The sequence below is a fragment of the Styela clava genome, chromosome 5 (assembly GCF_964204865.1).
Source record: "Styela clava chromosome 5, kaStyClav1.hap1.2, whole genome shotgun sequence".
NCBI lineage: Eukaryota > Metazoa > Chordata > Ascidiacea > Stolidobranchia > Styelidae > Styela > Styela clava.
The window spans coordinates 9,854,126-9,878,296 of NC_135254.1; the positions used below are offsets into that span (position 1 = coordinate 9,854,126).

At 34.3% G+C, this 24,171-nt stretch overlaps 4 protein-coding genes across 6 annotated transcripts in view; 2 read left to right on the forward strand and 2 right to left on the reverse strand.

The window, feature by feature from the left end:
* LOC120343811 (alpha-mannosidase 2-like) overlaps nt 1-3,042 on the forward strand; it is a 28,704-nt gene extending 25,662 nt beyond the window's left edge. The window contains exon 18 of the mRNA XM_039412832.2: nt 54-3,042. Within this exon, the coding sequence (XP_039268766.2) occupies nt 54-205 (152 nt within the window). The 3' untranslated portion in view covers nt 206-3,042. The remainder of the gene's footprint in view (nt 1-53) is intronic.
* A 719-nt stretch (nt 3,043-3,761) lies between these two features.
* Nucleotides 3,762-24,171, reverse strand: part of LOC120344932 (myeloid differentiation primary response protein MyD88-like) — a 179,651-nt gene continuing 159,241 nt past the window's right edge. The window contains exons 2-8 of one of the 2 annotated variants that reach the window (XM_078112468.1): nt 10,367-10,947; nt 9,239-9,389; nt 8,591-8,812; nt 7,876-8,047; nt 7,355-7,446; nt 5,810-5,979; nt 3,762-4,743 (exon numbers count right to left, since the gene is read on the reverse strand). In XM_078112468.1, the coding sequence (XP_077968594.1) occupies nt 5,834-5,979; nt 7,355-7,446; nt 7,876-8,047; nt 8,591-8,812; nt 9,239-9,389; nt 10,367-10,891 (1,308 nt within the window). In that variant the 5' untranslated portion in view covers nt 10,892-10,947 and the 3' untranslated portion in view covers nt 3,762-4,743; nt 5,810-5,833. Of the gene's footprint in view, nt 4,744-5,809; nt 5,980-7,354; nt 7,447-7,875; nt 8,048-8,581; nt 8,813-9,238; nt 9,390-10,366; nt 10,948-24,171 lie in introns of both variants that reach the window. The other variant, XM_039414270.2, reaches the window with a different exon arrangement.
* LOC120344899 (uncharacterized) lies at nt 15,075-21,368 on the forward strand. Of its 2 annotated transcripts, none has more exons than XR_013475483.1 (7): nt 15,075-16,168; nt 16,636-16,792; nt 17,241-17,465; nt 18,422-18,605; nt 19,046-19,113; nt 20,226-20,364; nt 20,788-21,368. XR_013475483.1 is itself a non-coding variant. In XM_078113021.1 (7 exons), the coding sequence occupies exons 1-7, from the start codon at nt 15,947-15,949 to the stop codon at nt 20,803-20,805; spliced, it is 1,032 nt and encodes a 343-aa protein (XP_077969147.1). In that variant the 5' UTR covers nt 15,086-15,946; the 3' UTR covers nt 20,806-21,368. The 2 variants fall into 2 exon arrangements, 1 of the variants encoding a protein (XP_077969147.1); XM_078113021.1 differs by having other exon boundaries at nt 15,086-16,168; nt 20,207-20,364.
* LOC120344559 (uncharacterized protein C11orf98-like) lies at nt 20,275-23,714 on the reverse strand. The gene is made up of 4 exons (XM_039413840.2): nt 23,555-23,714; nt 22,072-22,199; nt 21,228-21,325; nt 20,275-21,042 (listed from the first exon to the last, which is right to left on the reverse strand). The coding sequence occupies exons 1-4, from the start codon at nt 23,588-23,590 to the stop codon at nt 20,927-20,929; spliced, it is 378 nt and encodes a 125-aa protein (XP_039269774.2). The 5' UTR covers nt 23,591-23,714; the 3' UTR covers nt 20,275-20,926.

Consider the following 24,171-nt stretch of genomic DNA (forward strand, 5'->3'; position numbering starts at 1 on the left):
TGTGGCATTATTTTGTTACTCAGTCGTTTCATAAACCCTGTTTTATTTTACAGAAGACTTTCTTAATCTAGCTACGTTTTATCCCGCAACAAACATCGTTAGTACAAGTTTATCACTGCAATACACAGAAGACGAAATACCACCAGATGGAGACTGGAAGATTGAACCAATGGAAATAAAAACATTTAAAATAAGATTAAAATAAACGATACATCTCTGAATAATAAAAAAAAGATTATTTAGTAAAAATAAAACGAAAAGATGGAGCATCACATCTACTCTGTTTCCGACACAATTACCAGTATAACAAGGGATGAATAAGAAATTAGGAATACTTATTTCAGGAGTAAGAACTTCACCTAGCTGGGGATCTTTTTTTCATATTTCCAAAGTATATTTATTAACATGATTTCTGTGTTACAGATCGAACATTTTTTTTTCTTTACATCATATATATATAAGGAGTTGAAATATTCTGAAAATTCAAATTGTATTTATTAGCGCGATTTCTGTGTTACAGATTAAATATATTACACTAACCATTGTGAAGCGCTTTGTAATGCATTAATTTATCTCATTTTTATGGGTATGGTTGAAAATTTTGCTAGTACATAGAGAGAATGTCTTCACATATGCAGTGCAAGTCAAAGTAAAATTGGATTTTATCGTATGACGTGATACAGAATTATTATCGTTGTTTTTTTAAGATTTTGTGCTAATTTTTCAATGTTAATCCTTATGCACGGTGGTGCCAAACTTTGCATTCTATGCATGAGTGTCCAAGACCCTGGTTCAAGAAAGTATGTTTTGCCAAGCATGATTTGTAGCACACATTCATATGGGTTATCATTGGCCACAGACGTTTTTTGTTTTGTTAATACCTTTATTATAATGTAAAGGTTAGGTTGATACTAATATAATGATCGAATACTGATACTGTTTGAAATAAGCGGTGTATTTGAGCTCCCCATTAATATTTACTATTTACTGTGCTTAGTAAATGTATCTAAAATTGGTGATATTTTTCATGCTTTTTTTACTAGAAGATTTAAAATAAAATATTTTATTGTTTGCTTTTGTGTCATTTATTTTTCCTTGAATTGTGATTTTGATGGTGATGTGCAATTTATTTAAAATGTTCGTTTTGGTTTCATTACATTGGTATTTGTCCTGTAATTCTAACACTGATTTTATTAGCGAATTGATCGAGAAATTATAACTCTTATCGGTGTATGCAACGAAAGGAACATTTGAATGCTTTCGAATTACGGAGTTTGTTATGAATTAATCCTTTATTTTAAGCAAAAAATTGTATTATTAAGCATTTGACTACCTACACCAACATATTTAAGTTCGAAATATTGCAGAAAATAGTAATCATAATGTCTATCATGACTTCTTCCTGTTATAAAATTAAATATTCATGAATATAGAATCATTTATGACTGTTGTCTTTCGAAAAGGGCCAACTTTTCCTATTAGAAAATATATATGAAATCGTGAATTATTCGGATGGACATTCTTGAACGTGGAACACTGGTTAGAAAAACATAACCTTCTTTACCTCTTCTATTGTTAAGATTCAAGTCTAGTTCATTTTTCAATTTCTGGAAAATTACAATTCTTGAAAATGACAATGTTTGCATCTGTGCAATTCCGAAAACATGGCTTAATATAGAATATATCACTATTGTATTTTTGAAATATTTCTTTCTATTATTATTTATGTTATCTGTACAGCCATCATTGTGTCTTGGTCACAGTAATTTGTCCAGATGATGTATGTATATTTTGCTGGGGTATGCATTATTGAGCTACCTATTTGCTTGACTAAGAATCGAAATTTTCAAACTCCCGGATTCCGAGTCAAAATTCTGAATTCTGTATAGTTGAGGTAAAATTTCAGACTTTCAATGGCGAAAAAAAAGTCAAAAATTTTCTACAGAAGCTGAAAAGCCTTTAAATTTACTAATTGTTCTTAACAGCCTATTAAATGAAGCTTGCCTACGCTAGCTACATAAAATTCATCCTAAATTTTAGGTTTAAAAAATTTACTTCCTGCTTTTGAATTTGTGACCCATTACTATTTTCCAGGCTGTGAATATTTAGCTAAATCGATTGAAGAACATTCAAGTTTAAAAGATGTGTTATTAAGTTTTGGTTTAACTTTTGTATCTGAGATCCATCATAACGTGAAAAATTAAATATCAAGTTATTAGACTCACTCATATGATATGGTGTTTCAACTTGATCATGTATTTAAACTGTTGTGAAGCAAGTTACTGTTTTGTAATGTATACTGGTAAAGAAAATGCTGGATTCTGAAACCCTATTAGTCACACAGGCCTTAAATGTCAATAGTGTTGAAATTCACAAAGCAAGCATCTACAAGAGAGATTTATTGCCACAAAAACGGCGCTCCGCTCTGGAAGTATTCGTACCAAGATGACGCACAACCTGAATAACCCTAACCTGGTACACACACTATGTTCAGGTTGTGCGCCATCTTGGTTCGAATACTCCTCCGGGAGCACCACAAAAACAAATTCAAAACTATTAAACATAATACAACGAAGAAAATATTCCAGCAGTAACAACAGTGATTGATTACCTACCTATGTTATTCAAAAAGGTAGATTTTATGTTTTTAATTAAAATGTTTGTTGCCGTTGAGATTAAAGTAAGTAAGACTTTCCGTCTCCTGTTTTTCAGCTATTTTGTCTCAATTTTCTTAGGCTGAAACATTTCAGCGCTTTTCATTTTTTTTTCTTCACTTGAGTGTCTTTGCCCTTCTACAGGCAATGTATGTGTGTGTGTAATAACTGACATTCGGTCAAATTACTCCACTACGCATTTTCAACCAACATTCAACATTTGATTGAAGCACCACCCAGAACCTTTAAATTCTTATTCTTGTATTTGACTCTTTTGTGTTTTGGTCCTCGACTGTCAATATTTATTGCGTTTGGTAGTTTTATTATAATGATTCTCGTTCAGTTATCTTTGCGTTATTCTTTGTGCAAATAAATTTTTATGCGGTGACGTGACGTGACATTTTTAATCGAGATGGTCTGCCTGCGCTAAAGAGATGTGGTTCCGTTATTGTGTGATCACCGGGAATTCCCATCATGTGCCACTGTAAGGACTCTTGCTGTGTAACGCACTCGATTTTTTTCGGTCTAGCGCTTCCGTGTTTTAAGAATAGCGGTGCGTCATAGCAGGGAATTTCCACGTATTTGTTTATGAGAGACCACAGAACACGGTATTAACGGTATGTCACGATTTTAGATACTTGAATACAAAGTGGATTGCTTTCACAAAGTCGTTGATGATGTTTAAATAATATTTCAACGACGACTTGAGGCCGCGGTGTCTGGTTAGTTACCTAATTATTTGTTTCGTACTTGATATGGGGGTGAAGCCGTAGCCGGCCAGCGGTTAATTCACCCCTCTGCAGTCCAGCAATCCTCTCGCACATAATTATCCCCCCATGCAGGTTGGTTATAAACAATATTGGCACGATAGAAAAGTTAGGTAACCAGCCGAACAGGACAGGGCCCAAACATACCAGAAGAGTTTTTTTCTGCAAATTCATTAATAATACTGCGAACAGGTCATGAAAATGAAACATCAAGGCAATTCAATAGGCCCTTCCTTGTACACGCACAGTATCAGAAATATATTCGTGATTACAACAACAAACACCCGGACCTTATTAACAATCTTTCATTCCTAAGTATTGAATGACTGGGAAAACACCATCACGTTACAAAGCATTTTATTGACAGAACAAAGGAAAAAAGGCAGTTTCTCAATAGCAATTTCATATTATTCCGAACACAAGACCATTCCAAAGAATAAGCAGACCAAAACTTGTTTTGAAAATTCTTTTTACAGCTGACAAAATATTAGTGATCAAAATATTTTTTTAATTACAAAATAGCCCAGAAAAGGGAGTTTTGAACTCATTGCTTCAAACCAACCTGTTAGTTATGAGAAAATGAAAAAAAAATACTCAATATTGTGTTATCTGTGGTACATCATTGCATTTGTTTGGAACTTTCGGAATCTCATCAATCATCATGACAATGAAAACAAAGCAAAATCCCAGGAAACCCACAAAATTCACTGGGAAATGTTGTACTAAATTAATGACCATCATTTAAAATTTGCGAGTTATGAGTATTAAGTAATATATACAATAAAAGTGATACTGATCATAATAAATGATAAGATTGAAAATGCTAAAAAGAGAAATATTTCATAATAATAAAAAATGTGTTTACAACTATTTACAGATAAACCCAATCACACAATAACAGCAATTAAGTTATGAAGGATTTCTACAGTTCAATAGGTTGGATCCCAATCTTTTTCATGGCATGAATCCTTCCAACAATATAAGTTGTGAACCTTTTAAATATTTCTGGGGGTCATGAACAACACAGTTGGGAACCACTGATATAATGGGCAGCATAGGACTAAATTTTCATCTTCAGAAGAGAACCAGCAGAGAGGCAATCATATGTATACCATCTCTCTCCTGCTAAGTCCAGGTCAGGCATGGGTTGCATAAGCTATTACGATTAAACCAAACGATTTTATCAACTATCAAAATTTTAACTTGACATTTTTCATAAACTTTATTACAGTATTGTACATTTCCGCAATGACATTAAGTTGAGCAATATGAGATGTTTTTGTTTGCACAGTCTGTAGAAAATGTAAAACAGGATGGCTGTTCTGAAAACAATTAAGACACAATATGATTATTCAGTTTTATGCAATGAAGCAAGTCAGATATAAAAGTGCATTTAAAATTTGTGACTAGGTTAATTTTATTCATATAAAAATATACAAGGATACATAAAACATTTGTGTAAGTAATTTAATAAAATTTCAGTTTGTCCAATTGTAGAAGAAAATAGATTATCATGCATTTACAGATCAAAATTAGAGAATTAATGTCACTGATTTATCTATTTATAAAAAATCGCTGGGGCTCCCGAAGTATGCGAATCAAGATGGCGGACATCGGAATGTAATATGTGTAATAGGTTAGGGTTAGGCCATAATTTTAGGTATGAATACTACGGGAGGCTCTTGGCTAGTCTTCGAACTGATAATAGGACTAAAATAAGGAAAATTGGAATAAAATTATCGCCTAACCCTAACCTGTTACCCAGGTTACGTTCCGATGTCCGCCATCTTGGTTCGCATACTTCGGGAGCACCAAATCGCTCGGGTATCTCTACTACCGCAGCATTTTAGGTTTTGAGCCAAAAATAAACGTGTCTATGGAAATGGCTACGAACCTATAATATATACTGTATATTCTATTTAGTTACGACTGGACTTGTCTCGAATGAACTGGTAACTTTAATAATTAATATACTGGTCAATAATTTGGCAGTACAACAACAGTGATGTATAAAATGTTTTAATTAGTCAGCCATGAGAAATTTAAAAGGATTGAACAATATGAAAATTGTACTTTGAGCTGCTAACTTCAACTATCATAATGATTCCAAGATTTAACTTTCTAATTTGGGAATATTTAGCAATTCAATTACTTTTTTTACAAGTAGTAAACTGAGCAGTTAAAACAAATGAAAACTCTCTATAAGATAAGGATACCTTCTTCTGCTATATTTATATTTCATTCTAAAATCGAAGTCATGCTAACTTTATTAGGACTGAGTATACCATCTGAAAATTGTTAGTTCACTGTCTATCACCCAAAAAATATTGGACAATGAAACAGTTAATATGTACAACTCTTAAGGATACATAATGTATTTTTACTTACTTGTTAAAGTTATATCAAGCTTATTCAAGCCTTAATGCCGTTGATAATTTTATCCCAAAACCATTGTTCCTTCATCGTTTTAGTGAGATCACAACATCCAAGATGATCAAAAATGTTGCGGTTGTTTATTTTCTTGTATTTTATCGGGATGATTCGTTGTTTACGAGATGCTGTTCACGAGATGAAACAAAAAAAATTGTTATTGTAACTGAAATTTTCATACATTAATAAAGATACCGTAACTGTTTTAAAATACTGAATTTTTTGTGTAGCCTATGTATTTCAATATTTGAATTTAATATTCAAGATTGTTAGTATATTTGTTTGTTGTTTCAGTAATTGTAATTTATACTCAAAAAATGAAATAACATATAAGAAACATTTAAACTTGAATATTCGCTCTAATCTAATGCATAATATGCTCTAAGGAGGAAGTCGTTTACATCCCGACAGAAACATTATAACCATCTCTACACTTTACCTTATCACTCAACACAAAAATTTATCTACATAGTATTGGAGTTTAAATTACATTCACTTTCAATATTGTGAAACAGAAATGTGAAACAAATCACTGAAAAGAGAGACTCAGTGACTGGGAATTAGCAAATCAGCAACAGTTAAAACCTGGGCCATGGATGGAATACTCTTAGACACATTGTCCACATTGTCACTAAGAATAGCCAGGTTTGAAAATGAGTCACGTCATATATTCATCGTTGAAAGGAGTAGTTTGCATGTAACGAATATGAAAAATTCAAAATGATTCAAAGAAAAGGTTTGACTCAATAATAGACGTCATGTCATATAGAGTGAAGTAAAGAGAATAGTTACTTTTGTTAGGCTTCTGTTTCAAAATAGAAAATAATACAAGTATAAATGGTCTACATTTAAAATTCATTGCAATTGGAAAATTTTGCAAAATCACAGAATAGGAAGTAAATTGTGCCCAAAATAAAGAAGTGAAAACCCCCTTATTGTTTAATAACAAAAAAATATATAATTTAGAATGACATGTGATAGTGATCGGTAAATTGAAAATACCAGTATATCATTATGTATATATTATTTTTAAAACAAGGTAATTCTAATATTTACTCTTTGTTATTCGATGACATAAAAAGGTAAGAGATACCAAATGAGAATTGTATATTAGAAATCGTAGATACCAATGACAGATGTTGTTATTATTTCGAATAATTTAGGAATAGAATCATGGTCAGGCGTTCCTAACTATTTACCTACAACCAGAATCCAATGAAAATCGAATATTAGAATAGAATAAAAATGAATCACATTTCAATATTCAATATTTTGAGTCATTGATTGATTTTAGTAGAATAATTTCTTTAAAAAAATATATTGTTCTGAGCAGTATAGGTCTCACAGGACAATGAAAAAGATAAAAAAAAAATTATTTTTTGAAAAACTAAAAAAAAATAGAGAACCAATTGAATCACTGCCACATAATTTTCAAATTCAAACTTTTTGAATAAATTTAGACTATTCAAAATAGGAAATTATTTGGGTTGGCCTAATACGTACCAGGATCTTGACTGATAGCCAAGTTTGATTGCCATTCGTGTTCTCGGCTTTGGAAAAATTTGTCTGACAGAATAACAACTAGTTTCCGAGATCTGAATTAATAATGTCATCATAATATTGCTATATTATTTTTTTTTTTTAAATATATAACAGTTGCAATAAAATGTATATCAACTTGAAGCTAAAAATAAGATTTAGTTCTTTTGACTAATATCGGGCGAATCAAAATGATATGGTATATCCTATTCCTGAAATTGTTTCAGAATTAGTTTCTACAAGCTTCACGGCGCTCCAAAGGTATGTGTACCAATATGGAGGTAACTAATTTTGTTTGCCTACTTTACATCAAGTTGTATAAATTGACTGAAACCTATTGGCAGTGGTATATTCACTTGGCTAACACAGACAGTCCCCGAACTTGTAATACAACTAAAATAAGAAAAATCGGAATAAACTTATGGCCTAACCCTAACCTGGTACACATACTACAGGAATAGGCCTACCCTCTTTACTGTACTGACCTACTGAACATATAATCCATCTGATCTGTGAATGTCAGATTGCCAGGTGGAATATCTCTCTCAGCAAAGCAAAGATTCAATTTTGCTTCATCTTCTACTTTCGGTAGAAATCTTTCAACTACAAATTCTTTGTCAGCAATATTGCAAAGAACAAAAGCATCGTACTTTTTCTCTGTCAATACAAAAAATTTTAAAATGCATATTACATGTTTTTATTGTAATTAATGACCAGTAAATGAGACATTACAGACTAAAAAATATTACCAATTGTTCAATTGGAAAAAAATTTGTCAAATATTAGGTTTGGCATAAAATAACACAATAACTAGAAATAATATTTCAATGGTTTAGTTGATGAAATGTCACCTTTTGGGAAATGAGACTGGAAATTTTTTTTCAAGTATAAACATATGATTTTTTGAGGAAATGTACTCATTTGAGGTTATAGTGTTAAATGTGAAATTATAAGAAACTAAATTATTATTCTACTGTTCTTTATTTAGCGCACAATGAAAAAATGAAATTTTTCTCCTTAATAAATTTAAAAATATTCTATTCCATCCAAAACGCCTCTTCAAATAATATGTAACGTATACCTCATTACTTGTCGTATCATATGTGAATGCATTTCCTATATAGGTTCAGTTCAGTTCATGAACATAATTATATGAAAATAACCCAACAACTTTATGAATAAAATACTAACGTTGTATACTTGGTTGTATTTCAGGTACTTGTACTGGTCGAGAACTGTTCTGAGCAGTAGGTTTTTCTGAATAAATCCCGAGATCACAAGCAGTTACTCCGGTCATAGTAGATTGAATAGAACTGAAAGATGTTTCTGATTCTGATCTGCTGGGAGGTGGGGGCATTATCCCGTAGGAATCAGGACCGTAGCTTCGTCTTGCGCTGTTGTGATGTCTCTTGGCATCATTCACTGAGATAATGAAATATTAGAATCAATGTAATCGGAAAATGAATATTCTCAAAGAATTTTTACAGAATGGGATATTGATACCATAATAAATGAATGATGCAGTTACAATGAGATTTTGTTTATTAATAGTAATACCTGTTTGTAAATGAGAATTATGATTTCACACAAAAATAGTAGTTCTTCAAATATCATTGGCAGTTTAAGCTTTGGGGTAAGGCGTGAAAACGTCAAATTATGACCTAACTGCCAATCAGCAAAAGCTCAGTTTAGACTTCCCTGCATTAACAATGAGTCAACGCCACAGCATTAACAAATTCTTTTAGAAGAAAATTGAACACATAAAAAAAGTACATTATGATTGTTGAGTAATTATTTTGAACCTGTTGTAAACTTAAAATACCATATTCAATAAATCAGTACACTCACATATAAAATCAGGTATATCTGTGATCACGTCGAGTCTGTTCATATCACGATGTATGATATTTATGAGTTCGCCAATTGTATGTGCTCCCATTCTTGACCAAGCTTCGATAACAGCTTTCGTTCGAAGCGCTTCACGTTCAAACATTTTTATCTGGAAAATGTAGAATGGTTATATATAGCTCACTAGTTCTGGTGTAAGTTATAATATTGCTTTTATTGGAAACTAAAATTGGTAAGCATAGCGGAATATAACATAGTTTCTGATGTAAAAAATATGTAAAGTTAAGTTATGATAAGTAGAGTTAGACTTTATTTACCTATCAGTAGAAATAAAATAATTAAGGTAAATCGATTCAATTTGATCATTAAACAAAACAAAAATTTAATATGCAAATTTTATCTACAGTGTGACTCCTTAAAAACCGAAGTCATTCGGGAACATTTTGAGAGCACAGAATTTTTGTGCAAAGCGTCCCGGATTATTGAAACTATCAGGTACACTCACTCACAAACAGAAGTTTCAAATGGTAAATGAATGTTCTTCATTTTTGGGAAAGTAGGCAGGAAATTTATGGGTTCTGCTTTTTTGGTGATATGCATTATTCTTCATTTTGCGGCCAACCCGTGCGATAGATAGGTTATTTTTAAAATGCTAATCAATATGACAGCAGTTCCCAACCAGGGGCTTAGGGAGCAACAATGCTAGACGCAGAACTGATTTTACTTTCCACTTTACAAGAAACTCCCTGTTCATTGCATGATAATAAGGTTATATTTCACAGCGTGTTTTCACTTTGTTGAGCATGAATTCTATGAACATAATAAGCTTTGGAATCTATCAATCAAAATAACATGATAAATAGGCTACCACCGGAATGATAAACAGGATGAGAGCTAAAAGCCTTCTGAAGGGGATCACAGGCACCGAAAAGTTGGGAACCACTGCAATAGAAGGCCTGTTCTAAATTGGAAATTAATTAAGCAAACAATAATTTTAATCCAATATGTAATAAAATGTCCATCTCAACTGAAGGACAAATTTCTTTTCTGGAGACAGCATTCAGCTATGTCATAGAAAAAATAACAAGAATCGAATTGATATGGACTGAAATTACTATAATCTCTCACCTCCCAATTATTGAACTGCATGTATTCTGCCATCATCTTCCAATTTTGTGAAGGGAGTAGTTCCGGATCCAATCTGATTGACATTTCATACAATGTTACAGATCCGAGGATTGTAACTGGTAGATCAGAAATGGTACTCAACTTATCCATTGCCCCTTGCTGAGGTGTAAAGAAACGAGGTGCAGCATGTCCATAATTTTGAACATTATTATCACCAATTGTACTATAAGAAGGCGGTCTTCCACCTACATCTTGGGGTGGTGGAAAAGATGAATCTGGACCTTTTTTGTCTGCAAGATCCCCAAAATTGCTCTCCATGTCACCTGCTTTTTCATTAGGATTAAAGGTTGATGGTGCCAAACTGCCAAGACCTAGATCAGGCTTCTCCAAATCTCTATCAGAATGTTCAGTGGCATAATGACTACTTGGTGTCATAGAACTTATTCCTGAAGCAGTCGGATAATTGAATTCTGATGTTGTACTGTCACATGATGCACTTTCACACGGAATCCGTGGACGATTCATTGTCAAGTTTACAACAATTACAAACAGATTATAAAGTTTATCTCACAATAACTAATCTGTAAATATAATATAAGACTTTACTAATCTCAGTATACAATCTCTAGTAAAATTGTAATTGTTTTTTAGTGAGGAAAGTAATTGATTACTTGCAACAGAAATAAAATAACGGAATAGACTATATTGAAGAAACAATTTTCATTTCCATGACATATATTGAGCTTTAGGGCATACCTGAGTTATTAAGAGTCTATATTTTCAGCCTAAATTATTATGAACCATTATGCTATATACTAGTGGTTCTGAACCTTTTTTGGATGAACTCTTCCCTCTTCCTATTTTGGGTTTATTTCTGCTTCACTGCGTAAAAAAAACACTGTTTTTGTCATTTGTTATCTGTTCGCTCTGTATGTATAATATAGCTATTTCTAAATGTATAGAAGTTTGATGAAGAAGGCTGCTATAAACTAATTCAGTCAGCTTGCGTTGCTACTCTAGTTTGTCAGAAGAATATCTAGAAAATAGAATTTAGGGTGTTCATAATCTTCCTATATACAGATATACTACTGTACTATATATATAAAAAAGAAACAATGAAATTTTTACCAAAGATATCAATTTAGAGAAGCATACAAACCTGTATTTAGTTTTAAAAAAAACAATAAATAAAATATTAAAACTTGAATGAAAATCATAAAGATATAACAGTATGAACAATTACTCAATGCTGCACTGACTCAATCTTACCATTCACTCTTAGCATCATATCGTACAGTCTGACAGTCCTAGCCTGCTAGCAGATCAGCTCAATTTTCAATTGAACAATGTACAAGAAGGTAAATAGTTTATGTCAAAAAATGGCATAATATACAAACAAGCTGAATACAGGAATACCGGTACCGGTACAGGTACCGTATGCGATACAAACAGACAAAAGCAGAATCCCACTAGCCTAGCTGAGTCTAGTGTAGTTTTGTATTTCTAGTGGGTGTAGCAGAACAATTTTTTCATAACCCCCACCTGCAGACCTGACTGCGTCATCCAAAAATTACGTCATAGTGAGGTACCGTACTGAATTCTGGAATTAAAAACCTTCCTCCGTTTGTGCCGGGGACGTGGAATTCGCTGTCATTTTACTTTATAATCCACATTTAAAAAATCCGCAAGTTCCCTGTAGTCCCGATATATATTTTAAAGATAAATCCACGATCTTAATACAGTGATATGCCGCCATTATAAAACAAAATTTGACAACGTTATACGAGGCGACCGAAAGAAAATGATGGTCTGCGATCAAAACAACAACCAATCAGAGCGAATGACGGCAGGGAATTTCCATATTTCACAATGACGAACGAGAAGACTTTTTTCCTACCAACGTCACAGACGTCACAGTACGTAGTAGTTAGGTAGTAAAGAGGTAATTTACGAATGTATTGTTATTATTGGACACGTAGTGGACATAACGATCGTTTCAATATTATATTGTTGTTGTTGTTCTTGTTCTTTGACACGTTTTTAAAAAGTCGCTTTTCTCTTCGAATACTGGATTAATTGCTTTGAAATTTTCAGTGGTTAAAGATACAAATTTTCTCCAGAAGGCTATTACTTTTTTTTTCGCTATGACGTCATCAAAATTATGTGACTCTACGTGTCCATATATTTGAGCATAGCTCTCTTGTTATTATTTGGATCGTTTTAATGGACACGTTTAGTGGCCATAACGATCGTTTCAATATTATGTTGTTGTTGTTCTTGTTCTTTGACACGTTTTTAAAAAGTCGCTCTTCTCTTCGAATACTGGACCAATTGCTTTGAAATTTTCAGTGGTTGAAGATAAAATTTTTCTCCAGAAGGCTATTACTTTTATTTATTTCAAAATTTTGCGTGAATTCTATGAAATTTGATATTTCGTCTAAAATTTTGCTGTATTATTTTTTATCCATGGGAACACGGATTTTAGTCTGTGTCATGACTGGCTGTACGTTTTGATTCTGCAAAATTCTTGCTACTGGAAATTCAGAACTTTTTTGAGGGTACCGGTAGCGTCAAAGGTACCGGTAAGGACTGATTCGCTCTGGTCTAACGTGTCCATATATTTGTGCGTAGCTCTCTTGTATTAAATTATTGTTATGTGTCTCTTACCAGAGAATTCGATTTCCTCGCAACTAATGTCTGACATTCATTACAGACCAAATTTCAATTCAATTCACTCTAACACATATTTTTCACGCATGAAAACATTTTATTCCGCCACGCTTGTCCTCCTATATTTTCAGTCAACCCAGTGCTTAGTTTATACCGGATGTGTATTAACCTGCACAAACTTCGAATCTATTTATTTAAGAATCGCTTGCTCGCTATTATCACTGCACACGACATAGGACAATGCTGTTTCGCTCTACTGTTCATGTTGAGAAAATCGTTTCTCTTCGCAAATATGGATGGATTTTAATTTTTCCGTACATGAATATTCTTGTTTCTTTTCTCGATTGAAATGTCCACAACATCACAAAAAAACTCTATAAAAATGATTTTTGGCTTTATTAAATCCATTAGCAAAACATGCGTTTGGGACAATTGGAGATTTTTGCCGTGACAAAATAACGAGTCTATTGGACCCGGTAAATAGATTCCGCGAATAATATGATGTTAGACTTCATATCATCATATTCAGCCTGAAGTTTAAGGAATGAAGCAGCAGGGACGCAGCCATCCCAAAATTGTCGGGCTGAATAATTGTTTTTTGAATAAAGACGTCAAACGACGCTTACCGCTGCCTCGTGCCAGAGAAAAGTAGCCACTGATATATAACAATATCTCAAAAAATCGCTCTAAATACTTCGCTGTCGAATGCATATAAGCGCGCATTTGCATCTATCTCGTTTAGTTCATTTGGTGAACGGATAATTGATAGCAAGTCTGGAAACGTTGGGTTTTCGGTGATTCACTTGTGGGGCGCATGAACTTATTGCACAGCCGCACGTAATCATGTAAGTCTGACACTCGCAATGCTGACCTGGCGGTACAATGCCGATAATTTTATTTCTGTGGAAAGTACCGGGCACTATTTAGTTAAATCTTCTGTGAAATAATAATATCCATCATTGTCCCTATATATATATATATATTATGTTATTACTCCAATGTTAATTTAAACAAATGGGTCACAATACTATTTCTTCGTTGTGCAGTCTAGGAATGTTTCCGAAAATAAAAGTAAGAAGATTGGTAGTGAAGAAACAACTTTCGTTCGATCAGCCTTTGTGGGTCACTAAACTGAAATAAGGTTAACCATATAAAAAGTAAAGGTGACTCCGTATCGTAAAATTCAATTGGAAGATACTCAGGTAGAGCTTAGAATAAATAGTTCATTCAGATTCATATATTTTATTTCCGTCGTGCATGAAGTGTTGTACCGACACAAGTGAACAAAAAAAAAAATGGTAACAAAAAAAATCGATTAAAATAAAGTGACATACAATATTTCCGCAATTGACGCAGGGCACAAAAGACTACCAGAGTCGTCGTGTCAGCGACATCGTGTTTGCTGAGATTAGCAGCAGATGGTGTCAAACAAACGTCAAATGAAATGAACTAATCATTTTTCAACAAAATAGAGAATACAATTCGGCAAAATCAAATCAGATCGAGCAGGTCAGGAGATTAGTGATATATATATAAGAAAGGTCAGTTAAGCTTATTTACGTACAGTAAACGGATATGGAATATTCAAGAGGTTTTCGGCTGGGAAATATATAAGGGGTAAACGAAATTAAAATATAAATTTGGCACCAACACTGTTTATAGCCAAATTTAAGAAAAAAGTTTAGTGTACATATCTGGATTAAGCAAACGAAATTTTTCATTCAGCCAGCCGAAGCATAATATACGATTTTTCTCTAGACTACGTATTTAGGATCGGGTTTTGTTTTTAGAATGCCGACGATTCGCATCGCCTAATTTCAAAGGTCCTATCTACATTCGAGAGGTATGGCATCGATCCATACCCATCGCCTGTACCAGGGTATTGCCCCGTTTCTTTACATTTTTATTTGAATAACAAACGCGACTATCGAGAAAATCGCTATTAACCCATTGACATATCATGTGACATTCATTAATTTCTATTCTCGGATAATTCATATGAGTTTTTAGAGGAAATAGTAATAAACATAATTACTCCAATGTTAATTTGAACAAAATAGAGGCGCATTGGTATTTCTTTGCCGTATACGCTAAAAAATATGAACGGTTTAAACGAGTTAAAGATGACGAGATTCTTCTCAAACAAAGGTAAAGAAAAACAGAAGTCGAAGAGCAGTTTTTGTTTGGCTATCGCTTGTGATTCCAGCAAAAGAAATTACGTTATGTGGTCACCATAAAAAAGAAGTACCATGTCATAGTATTCAGTTAGAAGCAAATTGTAGACAGCTTAGAATGTTTCAAAAACACACTACAAGAGAGGCAAAAACAATTTGATTGAGATTTTTTATATTGTTCTGCTAAAATAAATTGGAAGAAGAATTGAAAAAAATTGATGTTGTACACTGTCAATGTTCAAAGTTAGGAAAAAACTAGAATACATCAGTCGAGTGATCTGGATGGAGCAAATCAGACCATATTCTTCATTCATAAGCGTACGTATGAAAGAAACCACGAGAACATCACATTGAAGTATAGTTTATGCCATTTCGAAAAACCCACTGTCTATATGGATATTATCACAGTAACGGCGTGTATCAATCAGCGCAGTTATAGGCGCATATGCCGTTAGTGATAGAGTACGGTGGGTAATTGAAAATTATCAATAACCAGTTGGGAGTGACGACAACCATTTGATTTTGAAAACATAATTCTATCTATCAAATCAGTTTCTATTTGTACAAGAGTATATTATACTCGTATGTGTGCGACAGAGCTAAACGCGCTTCGCTGCTATGTTGACAAAATGTACGTATCTTCGTAGTAAAAAAGCAGAAAACGCTTTTCAATCTGGCTACTTCCAGACTAACGTAATATGTTGAATTTCATGCTTAAATAAAAAGTGGCTTAGAAATGTCTTACGGCAAAAGCACTAATCCACGTTCCAGCTTTGCATCCAGTTCCCGCAGCGAAGTCTTCTTGAATCAACTTGAACCTTTTAAACCATATAAGCTACAAATACTAGGAAATTCAACGCTTTATCAACTATCCATACGATTGGATCATGATGATGTCCATTATACAGGAAAAAATTGGGAAGCGATGGCAGAATTTTTGTCGTGTAACAACTGGGAGGTAACTTTGAGATAACATATACAATATATATAGGTGATTAAACAACTAGTAAAACTAGAACAATTTAGTCAAATCGAAAAAATTCAACATTATGACTCCTAAATATTGAGATTGATTGGATCAGGAGAGCGATTTTGCGTACAAAAACTGAACAAGAATTTATCAAAACATTGTTATTGTTATTATAAAATTTCTGGTCAGAATTAGAATTTCTGGTCTGGAGAATTAAATTTTTAGTCACCACAACTTCAAACAATTTTTATGCACATAATGTAATCGCTTGATTAATAACTTTACAGCACATTAATAACAAAATCTTCAGTTTCAGTAAGTATTAGTTCTGTTTCTCGACCACAAAAAACGTATTTGGCCACGAACCAAACAGTTTAAAATTGTATCTTTAAAATCTGTATTGGAAATGCAAATCACGGGCGAGTAGAAATTACCAATTTGATCCTGTTTACCAGATTCTGCAATTCAAGAGAGAAAAACTCCGCACAGCTGCAATTGTACGAGCTTGGTCGGTGAGAGATTTACCAACAATTGGTGACATCATAACACTAATACATTTCCAAATGGGAAGACACGATATTTTTACTGATCAGAATGTCATCGATTGCATTGGTAAGAATGATAATTCCATTGAACTTGTGTTTTTTTCATTGTCATTTTGACTCCTAATAAAAATCAAAGTTTCAAATTATTTTCAAACTTCTATTCATTTAAGCCCAAGCGGAGCCCCGAGTGGCTATCAGTCTTATTTATATCAAAATAGACACTATATGACCAGTAAAAATAATTTCATTGAAAAAAAACGGAGCTCCAGAAGTATGTGCACCAAACTGGCGCACAACCTGAACATAGTATGTGTACCAGGTTAGAATTCAGGTTGTTCGCCATCTTAGTGCACATACTTCGGGAGCGCCAAAAACAGGTTACCCAGGAGGATTTTCAGGTCTTTGGGGACTTTGAGTCGCGACCCATAACTTGGGAATCACTCGTCCAAACAGACATATTCCATCAGGTCAGTGAATTAATATTGATGTATGTATCTGTTCCACCCACTTTACAGTCCGCGATGTCAATCGTGCAATGGCCAACGGATCCAATGGATACAGTGGCGCAGCGGTCGATGGCAGAAACTCAATCGGACCATCAAACACTCGAACACAAATACCCGAGTCGTTTCCTGAAGTCCAACTATCGAACTCAGCTTCGACGAATTTCGGTTCCTTCCGCACTGACGATATGTATGGATCAAACCAGGTCCAAGATGCAAGAGTTAGCCAGAGCCATGGTAATTTAAACAAACTTACTTTATTTGTTTGATAGCAGTAGTTTATTGGCACTTTGAAAGAGAAACGATAATATAACACTAGAAAATAGAATGCGCACTATTATTTTACGTGCTTATAACTGGTGTAGTTTGTACTACAGGATTATAATCAGTTGCGTAAATAACCATACTGTGCAGGTTGCGCTGAAGCGAATACATGTTTTCTATTGGAATTTGACAACATAGAGCCGCACCGTAAACTTAGATTTACGTATGTGCATTAGGATAATCAGAAATTCTTTAACAGGCTGGAAACGATGTCAATTTGGCGATAATGAAAACATTTTACACGACATACTAAGCAACATTGAAAGGATATACATAAAAGAACTTACAAATTAGTGAAATTACATTATTGTAAGCGAATCACAGTTTGAACATTTCTCCTTTGAAATGACAAAAAAAAAGAGTTTATGATAGTACGCAGTGGCGAATTTGGAAGCGATTCCAGGACGGTTTAACTATTGACTAAGCTTTTGATATATATATTAATTTGATTTTGAGCCCAAAGCTTGAATTATACACTGTGTCACTCGAAGCCCGATTTAAGCAACCGCTTAGCTTTTACGCTTTAAATTTGAGATGAAATGATAGATTTGATAATATAAAAGGAAAAAACACACATAGTCACTCACTATTCGATTTCAAGGTATTACATGAGGTATCCACTGATCGAATAAGATGATTTGTGCTCATTTCATAAATGTATGGGCAAATTAGTATATATATCATTACCCTGTTGATCGTAAGCAAATATGGAGTTACCGATATGAAATAAAATGGACAAAGAACAAAATATAAAGTGTCATGATAAATAAAAGAACAGACATGCATTTGAAGTCTAACTCAAAATAATGTACAATTGGCAGACCCTCACATAGCTGTTCATGCTTTGAAAATGAATTATATTTTCACAGAATGGCTTCATGAAAATCACGCTTGTTTGGACGTTTACATTGTCAACGACGTATGGGACTCTCAGTTTGTTATAGACGATTTAATACCAAGACTGTCACAAGTCAATATTACCCATGGTTTACCCGAAGATATTCCTTCAGTCGAAATTGGTATTTCTAACCAGTTAACGGCCATGTTATCGAGGTAGGGTGATATTTGATATTGCATATACTGATGTGTGAAGAGGTTCTTGCCATCAAGTTCTATTGGTTTGCTTGTCAGCCTATCACACTCCCTCATAAAATATGACAAGGGCATTTACGAGTTACAACTTTAATCTATATTCTATACTATATTGTCCCCCGTCTCGTTGGAGACCATGGCAAGATTAGTTCATTTTATGACCTTATAGTTTAATTAAATTTATATATATTATATAACACCCCCACAGTGGATGAACAAAAATCGATTTTTTTTGTTCATTTTTCATGTGTCATTTGTGCAACGCAGTATATGAAACAGGTATTTAAATTTGATAGAACTCGAATTTGTTAGTATTGAGTTACGTTTAATTTATTTCACTCAATCAATTTATTTCTGTATTTGTAGTAATATAAACGTGGACAATTGTATTCAAATTTCAGATGCCGGAAGATTATTGTTGTTCTATCGGACCAAGATACATCAAATTCTCTCCTGACTCAAATAAACGGTAAATCTTCATTTTCCTCATAACAATTGCGTGGTGTGGACATTGTGTACTTTATAGGTCCTAAATATTGCATAATGTGCATGTTGGTGTCAAAGTTGTGGATCTTTTGTTCAAAGACCCCCCCCCCCCCATCAAAAAAACACAAATTCAAATTATTCCCAACCACAACTGGATAATTAATAATTTGTTATTTATAATGGGGATGTTTTCTCAAATCTTACATCAGCGACAGGAGCTTAGTACAAAAAATCCAAAGTTGTTTGTAAAATGAAACTTCTATTTACTCACGGTTCTTTTAAACTTATTTAACGCGGTCCCTAAAATATATTTTGGTTTGTGTGCTCCCCATGTGGACACCTTCATCTAAATTTTAATGTAAAGGATGCTGCTGTGCGTCTTCGAAAAGTACATCAAATTGTGTCTTCGTCTCTGGCAGGGAGCGTGCCATTCAAAATGTAACCAAGGATGAAAATCCTGACTCACATAAGTAGGCTACGTAGCCTGGGAAGGTACAATAGTAGCCAAGGCTTTCCTTACCAATTGAGGAAATGCTGGCGTTGACCAAATCTAAAAACTGTCAATAGTTATCGAAATGAAAGGCATTTTTAAAGATATGCTGCCACCGGTACGAACGCATGTGCTTACTGTCATTCGTACAATTTGTCGCCATTAGGTAAACACAATTTCAAAAAATGCGCTAGAACGAGTGATCTGATGTTCACCAGCTTTTACACCATTTCAATACTAAAATTGAATTTGTTCACGCGTTCAAAAGAACAAACCTCTCGCACGTATCTCCAAAATACATCGCCGATAACCCTGAAAAACATTTGTGACGTCACATGTGCGCTTTTGTAGACGGAAAAATGAGTGGGAACGACCTGTTGATCCCAAATGGAAAAACTAAAAAAGATGAAACCACGCGACAAGCAAAACTATAGGTTATCCTTCAAGTTATTTTTAACTTATGCTGATCATGAACCGGTATCGAAATATTCTTTACATTCTTAAAACATCCACCGGTCGCTCACGAAACTGCCCCCCCCCCGGACCCCAATTCTAGAGCCCCTTACTTAAATAAACTTATTGACAGAACTACCAACCGCATCCAGGCGCAACGTTTTGCTGATCAAGCACAGACCGATAATTGGACAACTTCAATACAACGAACTACCTTGTTTCGACTTCACTACAACAAAAATATCAGACGATGAGACATGGAATGAAATTATCAGATCTATATCAGGGCCGGTAATACGACTTTGACTTATTATGTAAGGTTGCATTTTTGTCCCGGGGAGGGAGAGGAAAGGCGATAAGACGGTTCAGTGATATTGTGTAACACAGCTTGGGGGGTTAGTTATTAGGCCAGGTAACTGTTTTATACTTTGCGGTGGAGCAAGTCGTAACAGACCAGCGGTTACGTGAACCACCCTATGACAATTCCCGGGATTCCAAACCCACCCAGGGTAACCGTAGTTGCGGTGACAAGTGTTTTCCCAACGTGGGTAGGGTTGGGTTTGAAATTGTTCAGGTCCACGCCGATTGGACACGCTTATTGAAAAGTTTGTGTTCTGCTACACTAACGTATTTGTTGGAAATGATGGAAAACTTATCAAAACGTGGCCAGTTGTTGTGATTCATAACACATAATTTTACTTTAATTCATTCCAGGTTGCCAGAGAGCAGTGAGACAGACACCTATATTGTTACAGTCTATAGCAAACAAAGGAATATTTAATGCAAAATATTTCCAGATAGTTTTGTATCCAGTATTGTCACTTTAAAAAATCTTTTTATGATTGAATTTAAACTATTCTTTCATTTCCACATCATTTATAAAACTTTCAGTTTGTTTATTCTTCTGAATTTCTTCTGCTTTTGCACTCTTTTTCACTTTTCTACCTTTTCTTGTGACTGTTGGTTCAACTGTAATACATCATCAGATTTGTAAAAAAATTACTGATAGACAAGTTGGACACTCAACAAAGCTTTTAATAGGATGAGATCATAATTTATGATGCTATTCTGCAAGTTGAAGAATGTGTTTTCTTAAATCGACTCAATTTCCAAATTTTGTATATTTTGTCCGCTACAATTGCATGATACCATACCTTGCATTTTCATTCCTTCCGTTTCTTTTCTACGTAATCTTTTCAAAATCTTATTTCTCTTTTTTCCTGATAAAGTGATATTAGCTCTTGGATTTGTCCTAAACACAATGGATTAATAAATTTTTTTAAGAGTTTACAATTTTATGGAAAGAGTACTTTAAAAGAGCAGATGAGCAATCAGGAAACTGGGTTTAGTTGTAGGAATTGATTGAAACGTTTCTACTAGGTTAGGGTTAGGCCATAATTTTATTCTGATTTTACTTATTTTAGTTCTTTTTACGTTCGGGGACTGTCTGTGTTAGCCAAGTGAATATACCCCCCGCCCATAGCCTCCATCCCTTTACACAACTTGATGTAAAATAGGCGAACAAAGTTAGTACCTCCATATTGGTACACACACTTCGATACCTCGAATCGAATTTTGAATAAAATCACATCAGATTCTAATGTCTGATTCAATCAGGTACAATGATTCAATACACAGTCTATAGAGATCCTAGATGCGTAGAAGAATATATACAAATATAGTACATGAATAGTGATTGATTCATCTTGATAAACATCAACTGTGTAGCACAAAATCAATCGTTAACGACTTTGAAAAGTGTCTTAGAGTATGCATAGTTTGGCTATTTTCAGTCATCCTGATAATCCAATTCAATTTTATTGTTTAAACATGTTAGTATCTTGTAAATTGAGTGATCTTCAAACAACAAATAATGATAAATCATTTACAAAATGCAGTTTAGACTTGTTTGATATTTAGTGTGCTTATATTTGAAACAGTTAGGAAAACACAAAATATATTTTAGGTGAACAAATTTCATTATTTGACCAAACTCACCCCCGTTTCTTTAAAATATGTGAAGTTATTAGTTCTGGATCAGCTACTGGAATGATTTTGACACCTTTATTTTTCTTTTTCACCTGTTTCATTACTCTCTTACGTTTGCTGAAGTTTTTGTAGGCAGCCTAAAAATAAAATTCAATGAATTATATAGACTACATACCGGGTAGTGAATACTGCAGTAATGGAGATTAATAACAGAATAATGTTGGGTCTACCGGTCTATCTAAGTAACTTGTTTAATAAGTACCGGTACTGTATTTAACTGTACGTTCAGACAGTTACGGTACTGTTGTACTTCCCGTTTCAGATACCGGTACGGTATTCTACAGTCAGACAGTTCTGGTACCGTACCGGTACCGTACACATGGCGGGTCTGGTATAGTTTAGTACCACATGCACTTTTAGTTGGCCTGGCTTAACAAGTTTTGCATATGTCGATCCTAACCCCCACCTGACTACCGATACGACACTGAAAAATTATGCCATCTCGACGTCACAGTGGTGTAATAAGGCCCACCAAAGTATGTGGATGGTCGTCCAAAACGCAGACAATCACCCGAAATCGAGCAAGCTATTTCTCTCGTTTTCTTGTCACAACGATCACGATAGGAGAGAGATCGTCCTTCAGCGAGTTCGTTATCGGCGGCGCAGATGCCATTTCGGGCGATTGTAATTATAATTTGACAAGCCCTATGATGTGATGGTGACGTCGTTGTGACGTAATTTATGGATGGCATAGTCAGGCGGTGGTTAAGAATAACATATGCAAAATTCGTTATGCTACGCCCACTGGAAGTACTTGTGGTACTAAACTTTACTAGACTCCACATGCCTTCAATCTATATTCTGATATTACAGTATTGTGTTTACTTCTCAAGTTGTTTTGATTATGTTGGAGGGCTAGAATATAATTCTTTGAGGATTGACATGGCACAACTGTGGAGGATGTGATAGTGGGAGGAAGCACAATTTTCAGAATTTACAAAAACTGAAAAAGGGAGTGGGAGTGGTGACTCCTCTGCGGCCCATGGGCCGGGGTCACGGCCCATCAGGTTGTGTAAAGAAACTATTCACTTGGCTAACACAGACAGTCCCCGAACTCATAATAGAACTATAATGTAAAAAATCTGAATTTTTTTTGTCCTAACCCTAACCTGGTACACATACTACAGTATGTATATTTTTTTGGTTCGAATATTGACAATTTGGTAAAAATTGAAAATTTTGTTAAATTGGATTTTTCCTGATACTGTGATAGGGCCGCGGCCCATCAAGCTATGGGCCACGGCCCATGTGGCCCAATTAGATGGGCCGTGGCCCCGGCCCATGGGCCGTAGAGGAGTCACCACTCCTGTAGGAAAAAGGTGTAGGCTACCGGTAGTATGACCCTATCTCTACCGTACCCTACGTTTTACTGTACTGTGTTATTGTTTGATAGAATCGAATAATAAAAAATGAGCGTATGCCCTGTACTCACATCGATAGGCCTATTGAATTTTGTATATCCCACCATAATTCTGTAATCAGCAAACTCGACAACAGGCAAAAAGCAAGTCCGCGATGTAGACTACGCAGTACGCATGGACATATTTTCAGCCATATCCCATGCAAAACTAAATTATGTTCCCCTTTGAAAATTATCATGTTTAGCATGGTAGCATGTTTATAATAAATGAGAGTAACTTGATTCTTACTCTTTCATAAAAATTGCTTCGTTCATAGAATTCAAATTTTTAAAATACAATCATCTTACTCTAGCGTTTTACCATCTTCTAAATTTTTTTAATTATAAGTTGTATTGGCATATTTCTTTCACACCTCAAGAATAATAATTTTCCCTTAACAATATTTTGTGAAAATGTCCAGTACCTAATGCAGGGGTCGGGAACCTTTTTGGTCAAGAGAGCGATAAACTGTACATATTTTCAATTGCATTTCCGTGCGAGCCATATAGATAGCATTTCTTCACTTAATCAGGCCTGAAATTTGTACTCAAAAGTCAACACATACAATGTCAATATACATTTAATGTGAATTCTGATTCAGCATATTGTCGCTGCGAGCCTTGGACGGCTGCTCACATGCAGCACAAGT

Excerpts from the sequence above, each read along its gene's own strand:
- LOC120344899 (XM_078113021.1), top strand. The coding sequence starts at position 15,947 with ATGTCTTACGGCAAAAGCACTAATCCACGTTCCAGCTTTGCATCCAGT. Across the intron at positions 16,169-16,635 it reads TGTCGTGTAACAACTGGGAG|ATTCTGCAATTCAAGAGAGA; the intron begins GTAACTTTGAGA and ends CCTGTTTACCAG. Across the intron at positions 18,606-19,045 it reads TTAACGGCCATGTTATCGAG|ATGCCGGAAGATTATTGTTG; the intron begins GTAGGGTGATAT and ends TTCAAATTTCAG.
- LOC120344559 (XM_039413840.2), bottom strand. The coding sequence starts at position 23,590 with ATGGTGGGATATACAAAATTCAATAGGCCTATCGAT. Across the intron at positions 22,200-23,554 it reads AATTCAATAGGCCTATCGAT|GCTGCCTACAAAAACTTCAG; the intron begins GTGAGTACAGGG and ends TTTTATTTTTAG. Across the intron at positions 21,043-21,227 it reads GGAAGGAATGAAAATGCAAG|TTGAACCAACAGTCACAAGA; the intron begins GTATGGTATCAT and ends GATGTATTACAG.